The sequence below is a fragment of the Lagenorhynchus albirostris genome, chromosome 9, assembly GCF_949774975.1.
Source record: "Lagenorhynchus albirostris chromosome 9, mLagAlb1.1, whole genome shotgun sequence".
NCBI classification, from domain to species: Eukaryota; Metazoa; Chordata; class Mammalia; order Artiodactyla; family Delphinidae; genus Lagenorhynchus; species Lagenorhynchus albirostris.
Genome location: NC_083103.1, coordinates 34710099 through 34727086, shown reverse-complemented (window position 1 = coordinate 34727086; position 16988 = coordinate 34710099). Strand labels below are relative to the sequence as shown.

At 37.3% G+C, this 16988-nt stretch overlaps 1 protein-coding gene across 2 annotated transcripts in view; it reads left to right on the top strand.

Moving 5' to 3' along the window:
- NELL1 (neural EGFL like 1) overlaps positions 1-16988 on the top strand; it is an 859251-nt gene that overhangs the window by 780741 nt on the left and 61522 nt on the right. Inside the window, exons 19-20 of one of the 2 annotated variants that reach the window (XM_060159517.1) lie at positions 9703-9720; positions 15754-15790. The exons of the other annotated variant lie outside the window; for it this stretch is intronic. Of the exons in view, the coding sequence (XP_060015500.1) occupies positions 9703-9720; positions 15754-15790 (55 nt within the window). The remainder of the gene's footprint in view (positions 1-9702; positions 9721-15753; positions 15791-16988) is intronic. 2 annotated transcript variants of the gene reach the window in all.

Below are 16988 nucleotides of genomic sequence, written 5' to 3'. Positions count from 1 at the left end.
TTTCTTTGTTTCCACTCGTAGTTACTTGGTCCCGGCTCTGAGCTTTCCAGATCATAGATTCTCAGGCTGACTCGCAGGGCCAGCTCTGGCTCTGGACCCCTTGTGAACAGCATTAGCCCAGTAAAGACATTTTCAGACCAAATGCATCCAGGATACTGTGGCACTAGAGCCAGACAAAGCAGCATAAATGTTCTTTAGAGATCTTAAATTCACGTCCTTCTATCTGTTTAACAGTATGCTTGAATTTTCTCTTCTGAATTTCTTCTCCAACTCACGGAATAGAAAAAAAGACACTTTTCTTTCTCCCCTTTCAAAAACACCAATTACAAAACTTTGTGAATTTGACAAATAAAGGCTTTTACTTTTTTTCCAAAAATAACTTTTTCATTATTATGGTTGCTTGTCTGCCATTAAACAATATAAAAGAATTTTTTCTTTGGGTGTAATCAGATGGTGACAGAAATATGGTGAAGTTTCTAAAGGACTGACTTATTTAAACATTTCATTTTTTATTGGAGTCTGAAGCCTCTCTGTTTTATTTGGAGGTAAATTATCTTATTTATCATGTCTGCATAAATACCTCCACTATGAATAATGCAGACTATTGGAATACTCAACGAAAAACATGTGGATCTGTTCTGAAAGGAAGAGGTTTAACATCTTGCAGGAATAAATTAAAAACCAACTTGTGTTCCACCTTTTAAGCGAGAAAATAAAGCATTGTTCAGGATGGTTTCACTGCTGTCTTAACCACGGATTCTTAAGGCCATAAAGATACTTAGGATTAGGTATAATGAATGGCATAAGGGGAAAAGGTTAAAACATAGCCATTTCAGTTTCCTCGTCACGTCAGGCAGACCTGCAATTTGGTAAGAGTGACAGTGTGACCTATTGAAAGGGAGACTAGCCTACTGAAGTTTTAAGATCAAAAACAAGTTCAAATCTTACCATACCATGCACTAGCTAGCTTTATAGAAATTATTTGCTCTCTTTTGAGCTTGGTTTTCTTATCTACAAAAGAGGGATAAAAGTATTCTGTTGGTTAGTTGTTGCTTGTGGCTGCAAGTAACAGAACACTCAAGTAATTGTGACTTAATAATAAAATCCTGAATTAAGTGTCATGACATAAATCTGGCGTTATGTAGCTGCAGGGCTAGTTCAGAAGGCTAGTCTGGTGTGCCTGCGATTTTACTGGATTTTCTCTCATGGGACCAAGACGGCTGCACTCCCCATCGTCAAGTCCTCCGTCAGGGCTGCTCCATGGAATGGATATGCCAGGAATTCCGTCATTTCACCATGAAAGGCAACCCCATTCTTACTTCCAGCCCCAGCAGACTTCCCCTTACTTCTCATTAGTCAGAACTTGGTCACATGCCCTTATCTAGATAAACCACTGGGAAAGGCGACAGGGATAGCAGTATGACCATAGACCTGTGGTTCTCAAAGTATGGTTGTTAGGAAGATTCTGGTAAGCTTGTTCAAATACAAATTGCTGGGTTCTACCCCCAGAATTTCTGGTTCAGTATGCTGGGGTAGGGCCTGATAATTTTCATTTCTAGTGTGTTCACTGCTAGTTAATGCTGCTAGCTTGAGGATTACTCTTTGAAAACCTGTTATTTAGATCGAGTAATTCCACCCCTGGGGCTGGGATATGGGCTTCCTCTTTTCTGGGATTAAGGAACCACTACCCTTTATGTAAACAACTCAAAGTTCTACCAGAAGGGAATGGAAGGTGGTGTATCGGTCACAATCTAGCAGTTAAACAAAAACCTCAGCAGGTAATTCAGTGGAGGTAGTTTAATAGAGTGAATTATTTACAAAGGTGTTAGAAGAGCTTAATGAGCAATTGGGGGAAGCAGGAGCGACCTAGAGATTAGCATTGCAGGAGCCACTCCCCCTGCTTGGGCTGGAAAGGTATAGCCATTGTCAGAGATGCTACCAAAGGTAGAGAGGGTGGGAAGAAATGTCCTGCTTCTCTCTTCCTCCCTCACTCCTAAGTCTCACCAATGCCCCCAGTCAGCCACACCTAGCTGAAAGCCAGTTGACAAAAGGGTCTGAGGAGTACTACTCTTGGGAGTCAACAGAGGAAAGGTAGGTACTGAATGGACAGCAAATAGATGAATGACTGGCACAAGGGGCTGGGAGAACGGTTGGCAAGGAGTCAGCTGCAAATGCTTGCTGTGTATAAGACTGACAGAAGCGTTCAAAAACATATTTAGAGTAGTTAACAGCATGCATGTTACAAAACAAGATCTCGGTAAATGGTGATGATGATGAGCAACAATGACAATGATGATAATGATGGAATGAAGTGATTCCCAGAGAATTGCCAGAACACATTATGTCCCCTTTACTAGTGTGAAGTGTACTCCGCCATCTTCCCCAGATCCTCAGAGGAATCTTTTACACTTAGTTCATAGAATGACACTGGACGTCTTTCTTTACCTTCTTGCTAACAACAGATACGTATATCAGAAACTTTGATCTGATGCTAAGACGAGAATTAGAGAATTGAAAGTGCCCTTTAGACTGAGAAGCATTCCTAAGGGAAAGTTGTAGACTGTCCAAAGTAGGATGGGTTCGTGAGCCAGTATATTCATCTCAGATATGCTGCAGTTGTAAAATGAAACCTTGATTGGTTTTGAACTCAATTCTTAGGTCCAGATACCTCAGGTGAAGCTGACTTTATGTTTTGCTCCAGGGATGGGCTGGTAATCCAGACATGGCCACAGCAATTACTTCAGGACTCAGCAGATGACCAAGTTGAGACCAATGATGCTCAAATCCTAGATTTTTGACAATGCTGTTGATAAAGAATCTGTCTTTTTGATGGATTTAGAACAGCTTAGAACAGCTGGAGAGGCTCCGGTTTAAAGTGAAGCTAGAACAATGAAGAGCAGAGTAACAAGAGGAGGAGTCTGAATCCTGATGATACTGTTTGATTACCTGAATCCCATAGTTTAGAACCCCTGGAGGTTTCAATTAGGTGAGACAGTATGTTTATTTGGGGCTGGAAGTTGTTAAGTGAGGTTAAAGTATGACCTGAAACCGATGGTCCAAGGTTAAAAGGTGTTTCAGCATCAACTTACCATTCAAGTACTCATTCCTGGGCCTCTCTCCACGTACCTGGTCCTTACACCTCATGATTACTGCTTTCTGTTCTCCTAGATCTGTACTTCACAATTACTCCTCCAGCCTTTGCCCTTCACTCTTTCTTTCGTTTTGTTGTTCAGAATCATATTTTTGTATTTCCTCTGGTTCTCAGCATCGAAAATTTACATTTGGCTCTTCTGCTTCAGGTTATGTTAAGAAATATGCCTTCTATTTTAATAGAGTCTTTGAGAGGCCTTGATGTCGACACTGACGCTACCTCACATACTCCAGCCCCGTGGCAGGACCAGATATAGTGTAAAAATCTGTTTGCCTGTCTTTTACTAGTTTCTTACAGTGGAAAGTTAGATCATTGGTCTTAAACTTTTCTTTTTTCTAGTAAGCGCATTACAGCCAAACATTTGTTTCCAGGCGTTGCTGTAGCTGATTCCCGCCAATTTTAACATGCTGTATTTTTATTATCATTCATCATATTTCATATTTTCCCGTAATTTCTTTTTTAATCCATGGGCTTTTGGAAGTGGTGTAGTTTCCTCATATGTTTACTTTTTCTAGATATCTTATTGCTATTTGACTTCTCATTTAATTCTGAAGGTCAGAGAACATACCCTGTAAGAATTCAATCTTTTTAACTTTTTAGAGATTGTTTAATGAACCAGCATTTGTTTTATCTTGATCAACTTTTCATGTGCACTCGCAAAAAAAATATGCATGCTGAAGTAACTGGGTGTCATTTCAGTAAATGTCAATAAGTCTTGTTTAGGTCTTCTACATTCTTACTGATTTTTTTCTGTCTGGTTATTCTATGAATTACCGAAATATGGGTATTAAAATTTCTGGATTTGTGTATTTTCCCCTTTAGTTCTTTGGCTTTGTTTGATATATTTTGAAGCTTTGCTATTAAGAACTTTCAGTATTTAGGATTGTTATATCTTCCTGATGAGCTGACTCTTTTAGGAAATGCCTTTTTTATCTTTGCTAATTTTTCTTATCTTCAAGCCTATTTTTTTCTGATATAAATATAGCTATTCCAACCTTTAACAATGTATACATATATCAAATTATCATGTTGTACACTTTAAATATTTTACAATTTTATTTGCCAAGTATCCCTTAATTAAGCTGAAAAATAATACGTATTCCAGCTTTCTTAACATTCATGTGTACATGTTATATCTTTTCCCATACTTCTAAATTGCTTGTACTTTTGTATTTATAGTGAAGCCCTTGAAGACAATATATAATTCGATCTTGCTTTTTTATCTAGTCTGGTAACCTTTGCCTTTAGCTGCGTGAGATACACACACACACACACACACACACACACACACACACACACACACATTTAATACAGATATTGATATGGTTGGGTTTGGGTTTACCATTTTTCAGTTTCTTTTCTATTTGTCTGATTTTTTTGATTTTTTAAATTCCTCTTTTCCCTTTATTGATGCCTTCTTTGGGGTTAATCAAATACTTTTATTTTATTAGGTTTTTTGCTTTTTTTAAATTATTTTTAGTGGTTGTCGTAGGGATTACAATATGAACCTTTAATTTTCAGTCTACTCTGGCTACTGTTTTGCTAGATCAGTATAGCTCTGTTTTTCACAGACTACTTCGAATTAATATCTTAATACTTGAGTATGGTTCCATTTTACCACCCACCTCTCTTGCTATTGTTGTCATTTGTTACATCTACGTACATTCTGAGTCCTACAATAGTGACATAATTTTTGATTTAAAGTTATTTGTATTTTAAAGAAGTTAAGAGACTAAAACAGAGATAATCCATATAGTTTATATATTTTCACCTATATTTATTATTGGTAATGTGCTTCATTTCTTCCACTGGATCTGAGATACCATCTAATTTCCTTTTCCTTCACCCTTAAGAACTTCCTTCAGTGTTTCTTGTAGTGCCAGTCAGCTTGCTATGATCCTCTGTTTTAGTTTATCTGAAAATATATTTATATTACCATCATTTTTGGAAAACAGTTTTATTGCATCTAGACTTCTGGATATATAAACCATTCACACTTAGTGTGACTGTTGATATGGCTAAAGTCTCTCATCTTGCTATTTGTTTTCTATTTGTCCCATGTGTTCTTTGTTCCCTGTCTACTTTTTTATGTCCATTTTTGCAATGAGTGTTTTATAGGATTGCATTTTATCTTGTTTCCTTATTAGTTATCAGTCTTTATTTTGTTACTCTGCTGGCTGCTTTTGTATTTATAGTATAACCTTTAACTTATCATAGGCTACCGTTAAGTGCTATTATACTGCCTTACATTTAAGAACCTTACAGTAATACACTTCCATTTCTTCCCTGTTGGACTTTATGCTATTGTTGTACATTTTATTTCACATGTGTTTGAAACCTCCAAATACATTGTTTTTTTAGTAAACAGTCAAAAATCATTTAAAGATATTTAAATAATAAGAAAATAATTTAAAAATAAAAATTTAAATTTTTTGCTAAAAATAATAAAGAAAATAATTTTACAATGCAGACACCATTTCCAGTATTCTTCGGTCTTTTGAGTGCATCCATATTTTCATCTATTATCATCTTCCTTGTGCCTGAAGGACTCCCTTTAAGATGTCATGTAGTACTGAAAGGCTAGCTGTGATATCTTGCAGCTTTTATATATCTGAAAGGTCTTTATTTCACTTCGTCTGTGAAATTTATTTTTGCTATGTATAGAATCCTAAGTTGACAGGTTTTTTTTTTTCATTCTGCTTTTAAAGCCATTACTTCACTGTCTTTTTCACTTGCATTGTTTCACGAAAGAAATCTGACATTCTTATCTTTGTTCCTCTGCATGTAACATATCTTTTTTTTTTTTCTTTGACTACTTTTTAAGACTTTTTTTACTTTATCACTGTTCGGAGGAAGTTTGATTATGATGTACCTTCATGTTTTCTTCTTCATGTCTCTTGCACCTGGGGCTCAGTGAGCTTCTTGATTCTATTTGCTTATAGTTTTCAATGCCTTTGGACTATTTTTGGCTAATATTCAAGTATTTTTCCTGTCTTCCCGCTCCTTATTCAGGGACTTCAATTACACAAGTATTAGACAACTTGATTTTCTCCTATAGTTTGATTCTCTTTTAATTTTTTTAAAGTCTGTTTTTTATTTATATTTTGTTTTGGATAGTTTCTATTTCTGTGTCTTAAAGTTCACTAATCTTTTCTTTTCTAATCTGCCAGTAGCCTCATACAGTGTATTTCTCATCTCATACATTGTAGCTTTTATCTCTATTAGCTTGATTTGGAGATACATGCATGCAGATGGTGTATATATATATATATATATATATATATACACACACATCATATATATAATATTATATATTCTATCTATAATATACAGTTAATATATATAAACTCTTTTCCTGTCTCTATTAACTCTTTTAACATGAATACAGTTATAGTAACTGTTTTAATGTCCTATATTCTAACACCTGTGTCGGTTCTATTTTGATATCAAATGATTTCTTTCCTCTTCATTTTGAGTTAGATTTTTTTTTCAGACATCCTAATAATCTTTGTTTGAATGCCAGTCAATATTGATTTTACCTTTTGGATACTGGATATTTTTGTATTCCTATAAATATTCGTGAGCTTTCTTCTGGGACACAGTTAAGATACTTATATACAATTATATCCTTTTGGGTCTTGCTTTTAAGATTATTAGTTGAGGCCAATGCTGTGTTTAATATAAGGCTAATTATTCTACGGTACTGAGGCAAGACCTTTTTGTGTACTCTATCCAGTACTACTCAATGAATTATGAGAATTTTCAGCCTAGCTTGTGGAAGCATGCCCTAGTTCCCTCCCTAGGTGACCACCAGATACTGTTGCCTCTAATCCATTCTGATTGTCTTTCTCCAGCTTTGAGTAGTTTCATGACACTCATTTTCTGATCAGTACTCTGCTGAATACATGAAAGGGACGCCCTGCAGGACTCCAGAGTTCTCTCTGTGCAGCTCTTGCCCCTCCACTACTCTGCTCTGCAAACTCTAGCTATCTTGTTCTCTCCATACCCTTAGCTCCATATCCTTAAACCAGGTAATCCACTGGGCTCCTCTTGTGGTCCTCCCCCTTGTACCAGGTCTGAACCTCTCTCAAGGTAGCAAACTAGGGCAATTGCAGGACTCTTCTCATGTGTTTTATGTCTCTCAGGTATCATTCTTCTTAACTGCCTAATTTCCAATATCTTAAAAACCATTTTGTTCATATATATTGTTTGGATTGTTCTTGTTATTTTGGGTGGGAAGGTAAGTCCAGTCCCTGTTATTCAATTTTCAATAAAAGTAGAAGTCTATTTATTTTTCAGCTCAGTATCTTTTTATTTCAGTCCTTGAACATATTTCTGTGTTTCTTTAAAGTTCTGTCTACTTTATCCAACATCTGGGTAAGAGTGGGGTTAGTTTCTATTATCTGCTTTTTCTCTTTAGCATGGTCACATTTCTTATTTCTTTAGATGTATAATTTTTTTTATTGTGTATTGGATAATTATGTTCCTACTTAGTAGAGGTAGAATTTTCCTCTGAAGAGTGCTTATTTTCATTATAGCAGGCAGTTAAATTGGTTAGCCTCAGACTCTAATTTCTGTCTCCTCTGTAGTAGCATTGGCTGAAATCTGTACTCAACTCTTTCACCTGCATATCTGTTGCTAACGATAAGTTAGATCATCTTTAGGCCTGAAATGGTGCTTAGCCACAGGTGATGCTAAAAAAGAAGTTCCTTCTTCCTCCAAAATATGCAGGAGGCTGTATGGGTTAATGGGCGTATTCTGGAGTCAAGTAGACCTTGGTTTAAATCTCCCTCTGCCACCTTCCAGATGCTTTACCATGGGCACATGATTTAAACATCTAAGCCCCCATTTTCTGTTTAAGGTAATTCAGATTATGTCAGAGCCATTCTGAGAACCAGATGAAGTAGTGAATATAAAGCACTTGTCGGAGGGCCTGACATATAGTAAATTACTAATAGGTAGAAGTTCAAAAATTCTATTTGGTAAGAGAGAAACTATAGCAAGAAACACAGAATATTCTAAAATAGAGTGGATATAAGTTAAATAGGGTAGCAGAACTGTGTTAAAGAGCACAGTAGGGATTCAGCTGATAGAACTGTTAAACACTATAGGAATTCAGAGGATTTTTTTGTGGGATTAAAATTTGTGCTTGGATTTTAACTTAAAAAAAAAACAACAGTCACTTACAGAGTGGGAAGCATGAAATGAAATTGCACATAGAATATGTGGATACTAAGGTAACCAGGCCAGAGTGTGCCAAGGTTTTGTGCTGAAGAATTCTGAGAAATGAAAGAGAACTGATAGGCAAAGTGAGGTCAGATGATTGACTCTTTGAATGCCTGGTGGGAGGTTTTGACAATAACGATCATTTGTAAGTACTAGAAGAGCCGGATATAATAAAATCACAGAATCAGAAATTTCAGACTGGGAGTGAATGTGACCTAGTTCAGTGGTTTTGTTTGTTTGTTTGTTGTTTTAATTATCAATGTGCATCACAGTGAAACTTTAATAGATCTATACTACAGAAATGTATAACTTGCTCAATGGCCACTCCAGGTGGGTCCGTCTGGAGATTCAACTGGTTTGCCTAAGAGAACCTCCATGGAAACCTAGTGCTCTGTTGAGTACTAGTTGAAAAACACTGATATAGTTAAATCTTTGCTTATTGTAAAAATAAAAGAGTTAATGTATTGAGCTGGAAAGTGACTTACTCAAGCTGAATTAGCTATCGAGTGCCAGAATAGCTAGTGTTATTTTAATTAAAATTTTCTGAGCAATTAGATTTGGGAACATCAGCCTTGGGAATTAGATTTGGGAACATCTCCTATGAATTGGTGAAGACAGTGGTGGAAAGACCAGCCAGGAGATACTGCACTCATTCAGGTCTGAGAAAATAAGGAACTGAGTGTGGTGTTGGCAACAGATCTAGCGAATGGATGCAAAACAGATTTTTAAACCATGTCAAAGGAAGAAGTTTCAATGCATCTCCCTTCCCTTCCTCTGACTTTCCCTCACCCAGAAAATATTCCTTTTGTGCCACTGAATTCCAGGTCCTGCTCTGTCCTCATGTCACCTCATGGGCTTACAACCTAGCAAAGGGCTTGCTGAGAGGATGGATATTTGAGTATAGACATGGAGGTTTAGACATTAAGCCATGGAGATATCTGAGAGAACATTCTAGACAGAGGAACAGCTTATGTGGACAACATATGCAGCGGCCGGAGCATGTCTGATATGCCTGAGGAGTAGCTGGGAAGTCAGTGTAGCTGTCCTGGCCAGTGTAATCAAAAAGAACAGTGTTTGATGAACTCAAAGAAGTAAGAGAAGGCAGATCATGTGAGGTTTTGTAAGCCGTTATAACAACTTTGACCTTTTATTCATTGATTGTGAGGAATGAGAGCTGAGATGGAGTACTGGGGAGGAAAATGAGTTTGATACATAGAAAGATATATGTTATAGTAATGCTTTGGGTAGAATGAGTTTGAAATGAAGAGACCTCTGAGATTAGCTTATTCATAGGCAATAGTAAATGTGTGTATGAACTTTGTAAGAGGTCACATTATAGAGACGTAGATGAGAAACCCTCCAGATTAGAGAGGAGAGTTAAAGTGGGATAAATTGATTTGTTGTAGAAGAATTTGGGAATGATTTGTTCAGAGAATAGTCAAAGAAAAAGAAGCACTTCAGAGATAAAATTAGAAGGGTACAACTCTCTTGTGCCAAGTCAGTAAAGAAAGAGATTTACAAAAGGCAGAGAAGAGCAATATCACCAATGCCACTGATGCTATTATTAATAGCAGGCACCGTTCAGTTTAATGGACTGAACCTAGTTGCTGATCAGCACTTACGAAGAAGAAACAGTAATAATGATGTCACCATATATTCTGTGTAGCAGTTAACTGACTTCCAGAGCTTGTTTATACCTTATTGAAGCTTTGTTTGTGAGGCAGACGAAACATTTATTTTTGTTATTGCAAATTAGATAATGAAGAAACCGAGGTACAATGTGATCACTTAAACTTGATAACACCATTCAGCTGGTTAGTAGCAGATGAAGACATCAGCCCAAAGCCCAGATCTGCCATCTTGTAGGGAGTTAAAGCTGGAAGAAGACTGAGGTGTGCTACAGCACAGTTCTTTCCTTTTACATGAAAGGAATGGAAGCCTGGAGACTTGGACTGTCTTGGCCTGGACACATAGTTCCTCCATGACCAAGTGGGGATTAGAAATTACAGAATGTTAATGATTGCAGACCTAATGAGTGCCTGCCTAGTTTGGTGGAGTAGCTTTACATTGCTCTCATTCAATCCTTAAGGTAACAATGAGAGCTAGGTAATGTCCTCCTCCTTTAAGAGCCAAGGAAACTGAAGCTGAAAAAAGATAAACAACCTGCTCAGAGACTTCGAACTAGGAAGTCACAGAGCCAGGATTCAAACTCAGGTATATCTGACTACAAAGCTTTGTCTCATTTGCACATTGTCTCAATTCTCGGTTTTCAGCACAAAACCTCCCCTGTAGCTGCCTGCATAATCTTGATAGGAGCTGTTTTTTTCTTGTTTGCTTTTTTTTTTTTTTAAAAGATTGTGTCTGCATGCTTCTGACCTTAGCACAGTCTTTCCCCTTAATGTGGAAAGGGGTCTATCAAAACAGTTAGGAAACGCTGGCTGTAGCAATAAAGCAACCCCAAAACGTATAATGGCTCAATAAGATAGAAACATATCTCTGCTCACATAAAGAGTCCCTGACAGTTTCAGGTCTGTGGAAGGGCTCTGCTCCACTTAGTCATGCGTGGAGCCAGACAGACAAAGCCTCTGCCATTTTCAACCTGTGGCTTCCAAGTTTCCTTATACGTTAGCCTCCAGTGGGAAGGTGGAAACAGCATGGAGGTTCATATGAGATATTTTTGTGGGCCATATTGGAATTACATTATTTCTAACTTTAGAGCTAGAGCTTAGTCACAAAGCCTCACCCATCTGCAAAAGACATGTAGGCCTCACCCATCTGTAAAGGACCTATGCTCAGGACACACCCTTGGGAGCCCAAGAAGAAAAGATGGAAGGGCTAGACTGTTTTTACCACAGAGCCTTTCTTTTTCTTTTTCATTTTTTTAATTCAAGTATAGTTGGTTTACTATGTTGTGTTAAGTTTCTGGTGTACCGCAATGTGATTCAGTGGGTACACACGCACATGCACACACACACACACACACACACGTGCACACACACGTATATTCTTTTACAGATTCCTTTCCATTATAGGTTATACAAGATATGAATACACTTCCCTGTGCTATACAGTAGGTCCTTGTCATTTATCTATTTTATCTATAGTAGTTTGTATCTGTTAATCCCGAGCTCCTGGTTTATCCCTCCCCTGACCTTTCCCCTTTGATAACCATAAGTGTATCTTCTACGTGTGTGAGTCTCTTTCTGTTTTGTAAATAAGTTCATTTGTATCATTTTTTTTAGATTCCACATATAAGTAGTACTATATAATATTTGTCTTTCTCTGACTTACTTCACTTAGTATGATAATCTCTAGGTCCATCCATGTTGCTGCAAATGGCGTTATTTCATTCTTATTTGTGGCTGAGTAGTGTTCCACTTTATACACACACACACACACACACACACACACACACACACACACACACACACCACCTCTTCTTTATCCATTCATCTGTTGATGGACACTTAGGTTGTTTCCATGTCTTGGCTATTGTAAGTAGTGCTGCTATGAGCATTGGGGTGCATGTATCTTTTCGAATTAAAGTTTTCTCTGGATATATGCCCAGGAGTGGGATTGCTGGATCGCCACACTGTCTTCCATAGTGGCTGCATCAATTTACATTCCCACCAGCAGTGCAAGAGGGTTCCCTTTTGTCCACACCGTCTCCAACATTTATTATTTGTAGACTCTTTGATGATGGCCATTCTGACCAGTGTGAGGTGATACCTCCATGTAGTTTTGATTTGCCTTTCCACAGAACCTCTCTTTTTCATTTATTTATCTCTTTAGTTTCCCTCAAGTATTCTGATGTATGCTATGTTCAGTACAGTCCTGGAACTCAGCAAATATTAGATAATAATCAGGTTTGTGTTCACTGTACTTGTGGCAATTTATGGTATTGCTTTACTTCCTTAAAGTCATGTAACGTTTTTTGGGAGGAGAGAATCCAGTTTTATGGCGTGTATATTATAGATTCATAGATTCTATCACTGAATGTTTTGCAATATTACAATCGTCTCAAAATACAAATGAACATCAGTGTCTTATAGTTTTCTGCATATAGGTCTTCTGTCTCCTTAGGTAGGTTTATTCCTAGGTATTTTATTCTTTTTGTTGCAATGGTAAATGGGAATGTTTCCTTAATTTCTCTTTCAGATCTTTTGTCATTAGTGTATAGGAATGCAAGAGGTTTCTGTGCATTAATTTTGTATCCTGCTACTTTACCAAATTCATTGATGAGCTCTAGTAGTTTTCCAGTAGCATCTTTAGGATTCTCTACGTATAGTATCATGTCATCTGCAAACAGTGACAGCTTTACTTCTTCTTTTCTGATTTGGATTCCTTTTATTTGTCTTCTCTGACTGCTGTGGCTAAAAGTTCCAAAACTATGTTGAATAGTAGTGGTGAGGGTGGACAACCTTGTCTTGTTCCTGATCTTAGAGGAAATGATTTCAGTTTTTCACCATTGAGAACAATGTTGGCTGTGGGTTTGTCATATATGGCCTTTATTATGTTGAGGTAAGTGGAGAGATATACCATGTTCTTGGATTGGAAGAATCAACGTTGTGAAAAATGACTGTACTTACCAAAGCAATCTACAGATTCAGTGCAATCCCTGTCAAATTACCAATGGCATTTTTCACAGAACTAGAACAAAACATTTCCCAATTTGTATGGAAACACAAAAGACCCTGAATAGCCAAAGCAATCTTGAGAAAGTAAAACGGAGCTGGGGGAATCAGGCTCCTGGACTTCAGACTATACTACGAAGCTACAGTCATCAAGACAGTATGGTACTGGCACAAAAACAGAAATATAGCTCAATGGAACAGGAGAGAAAGCCCAGAGGTAAACCCATGCACATATAGTCACCTTATTTTGATAAAGGAGGCAAGAATATACAATGGAGAAAAGACACCCTCTTCAATAAGTGGTGCTGGGAAAACTGGACAGCTACATGTAAAAGAATAAGAACACTCCCTAACACCATACATAAAATGGATTAAAGACCTAATGTAAGGCCAGACACTATAAAACTCTTAGAGGAAAACATAGGCAGAACACTCTATGACATAAATCACAGCAAGATCCTTTTGGACCCACCTCCTAGAGAAATGGAAATAAAAACAAAAATAAACAAATGGGACCTAATGAAACTTCAAAGCTTTTGCACAGCAAAGGAAACCATAAACAAGATGAAAAGACAACCCTCCGAATGGGAGAAAATATTTGCAAATGAAGCAACTGACAAAGGATTAATCTCCAAAATTTACAAGCAGCTCATGCAGCTCAATATCAAAAAAACGAACAACCCAATCCAAAAATGGGCAGAAGACCTAAATAGACATTTCCATACCATAATTCAAAAAGAGTCATGTACCACAGTGTTCATTGCAGCACTATTTACAATAGCCAGGACATGGAGGCAACCTATGTGTCCATCAACAGGTGGATGGCTAAAGATGTGGCATATATATATATATATATATATATATATATATATATATATATATACACAATGGAATATTACTCAGCCATAAAAAAGAAACGAAATTGAGTTATTTGTAGTGAGGTGGATGGACCTAGAGTCTGTCATACAGAGTGAAGTAAGTCAGAAAGACAAAAACAAATACCATATGTTAACACATATATATGGACTCTAAAAAAAAAAAAATGCTTCTGAAGAACCTAAGGGCAGGGCAGGAATAAAGATGCAGACGTAGAGAATGGACTTGAGGGCACAGGGAGGGGGAAGGGTAAGCTGGGACGACGTGAGAGAGTAGCATGGACATATATACCTACCAAATGTAAAATAGATAGCTAGTGGGAAGCAGCCGCATAGCACAGGGAGATCGGCTCGGTGCTCTGTGACCACCTAGAGGGGTGGGGTAGGGAGGCTGGGAGGGAGACGCAAGAGGGAGGAGATATGGGGATATATGTATATGTATAGCTGATTCACTTTGTTATAAAGCAGAAACTAACACACCATTGTTAAGCAATTATACTCCAATAAAGATGCTAAAAAAATAATTAAAAATATATAAATTTTTAAAAATGCAAATGAACATTTTTAAAGATCCAGAAATCGTCTCTCAGTCCTAACCAGTGACCTGGTTACAAGGTAATATTAATTTTTTTCTGTCTTCTATTTTTAAGCAGTAATATAGAGTCCAAAGTTAATATCCTATACCATAGGAGAAACAGTAGATTTTGCTTAAGGGTGTTTTTTGTTCATCACATCTATGAAGTTTGATTTTGTTATTCCTGATCTACAGATCAGAAAGCAAAAATTTGGAAAATTCTAAACAATACACTAGTGTGTTGTTGGGCAGGAGTTTGAAGTCGTATTTGTGTGCAAAGCCAGTGTTCTCAACCATGGTTATGTGTTTACATTCCAGTTGCATTGACAGACTCTAAGTGTCTGGAGTACAGGGACCTTATCTTTTTCATCTCTTTATCATAGGGTGGAATATACCTTCATACAAGTATGCTCAATAAACTTCTGTTGAATGAATGAAAGCATCAAAAGTTTTTCTCATGGCTCAACCTACAAATCCCTAGAAAAGATACGATCAACTATTTCACTGTGAACTTTAACCAATTAATATGAAATACAAAAGTATCTCCTTGGAAATAAACTTTGAGAACAACTTTATTTTGTAAATTTTCAAATAGCAAATCTGAGAGAGAGGAGATCAGATGAAGGAAGAGATTCATCCAAGTCAAGAAACTAGAATTTTGCAAGAATCCAAGGATGTGTTTGCCAGTGACTTTTGATAGCAAATTCACTTACATTCCAAATAGGGTTAAACGTGTTGTTTAGGACACATCCTATGGAAAAACCTTGGGTTGTCCTCTGTTTTTCATGCTGAATAAAAAACTCAAAGTACAAGTGGGATTCTTGATTGAAGGCAACTTTAACTGTGTGTCTTTTGTTGCCTTAAAATCTCTAAAGATTAGACTCAGAAGCAAAGTCTTAAAAACTATATAGTGTCTTTTAGACACTATAAAGTGTCTTTTAGGTAAATAAGATATAAAGATTAAACTAACCCCATAATATTTAATTTTGCGAATTGACATTGTATCTTTGTGATTTGCAAATAGCAGGAACTCTTGTGGTACTTTGAGTCTCTATTACAGCACTTTTTCATTGTTCCTTATGTTCGGTCCATTGTCATTTATTTTTTCATTCATTCATTCCCACAGACTTGTATTGGGTACTTTCATATTGCTTGACATTCACTTATTATTCCAAGAAATGTAAACCTAAGATTGTTGTCTCTATTCTTGGAAAGTCTGCATTTGAGGGATGGACACAATAGGGAGATACTGCTGTGCTTAAATAGATGTGTGTGTCCATAGTGAGGCATTAGGGAGGGAGGGCCTGTATGTCTGGAGGAGTTGGAGTAGGTGATATCAGTTAGGGTTTGAAGGATGAGTGTGTGTTATATACCTCTTCCTCTTGTTTGAGAGCTCCTGGGTTTCAGGAATCACATCTTCTTCACTTTTGCATCTGTTTTGCAACTGCCACAATACAAATAGCATCCTTGACATGTATTTAGAGAATTGAATAAATACATTATCTTGGTGTAAATCTTCCTTTCTCCATTCATCAATGACATGATGTGATAGAAGAGTGACAAGTACGGGTTCTAGCTCATTCTGAACCTGGTTTCACCATATGTTAGCTATTTGACCTGGGCTATCATGTGATTCATTATGTAGCAGACACTTGGATACAAAAGTGAATACTATAGGTTCCACTGTCAAGAATCCTCCAACATCTCTTGTTTCCTCTGCTACATTTTCAGGTCTGTGCTGAGATTTAAACTGAGATTTAAACAAAATCCTAGGATTTGTTATAGGAAGGAAAAATGATTTTTTTATTTGTCTGTTTCCTTTGCAATGTCTGACACCATGTGATGCACCCAGGCTCACTGTGATTTATCAGAATTCCTTGAGAAAGGGGGCCGGATTCCATGGTGAACTCACAGAGACCCCGTTCCTGGAGCATCTGTTTTGTTTGTTTGCCCGTAGCAAGTGCTGACTGGGAGAAACATATCTCTTAGGACAAAGGTAGCCACAAGCCATTTAACAGTTTTTAAAGTCCCCAAAGTATCACTGAAAAGCCTCCACGTGTTTTCTGTATTTGGGTATGTGGTTGTTGCTTTTAATACTACTGCGACTATACAGAAGAAATAGCCAGTTTTACGAACACGATGAAAATATAAGCACCTCTCAAGTACTGGTCTCCTGGTCTCCTATAAAATGAAACTGTTGGCTTCAGTTATAGACCTGGCTCACGAAATAGAAATGTGCAGCCTTGTTTGCAGGTGCTATTGTGTGATGAGCCCTGGTTATTCCCAGTGAAGCCCCAGAATCTGCTGTGTGCAGTGCAGCTCCCAGGCAAGGAACACCTCCACTACTTTTCTAATTTTCAGTATAAGCCAGGAATACCCCAGTGTCTCTGGGGTAATTGCAGATGTATAATTTGACTGGTTGTATTCACTCCCTATGAGTCTTCCATGCTACACAGATAACTTATATCCTGCTGGATCGTGGAAGCTTTTACTAGTTTCTCTTATTTCATTTTGGGAATAAAAATATC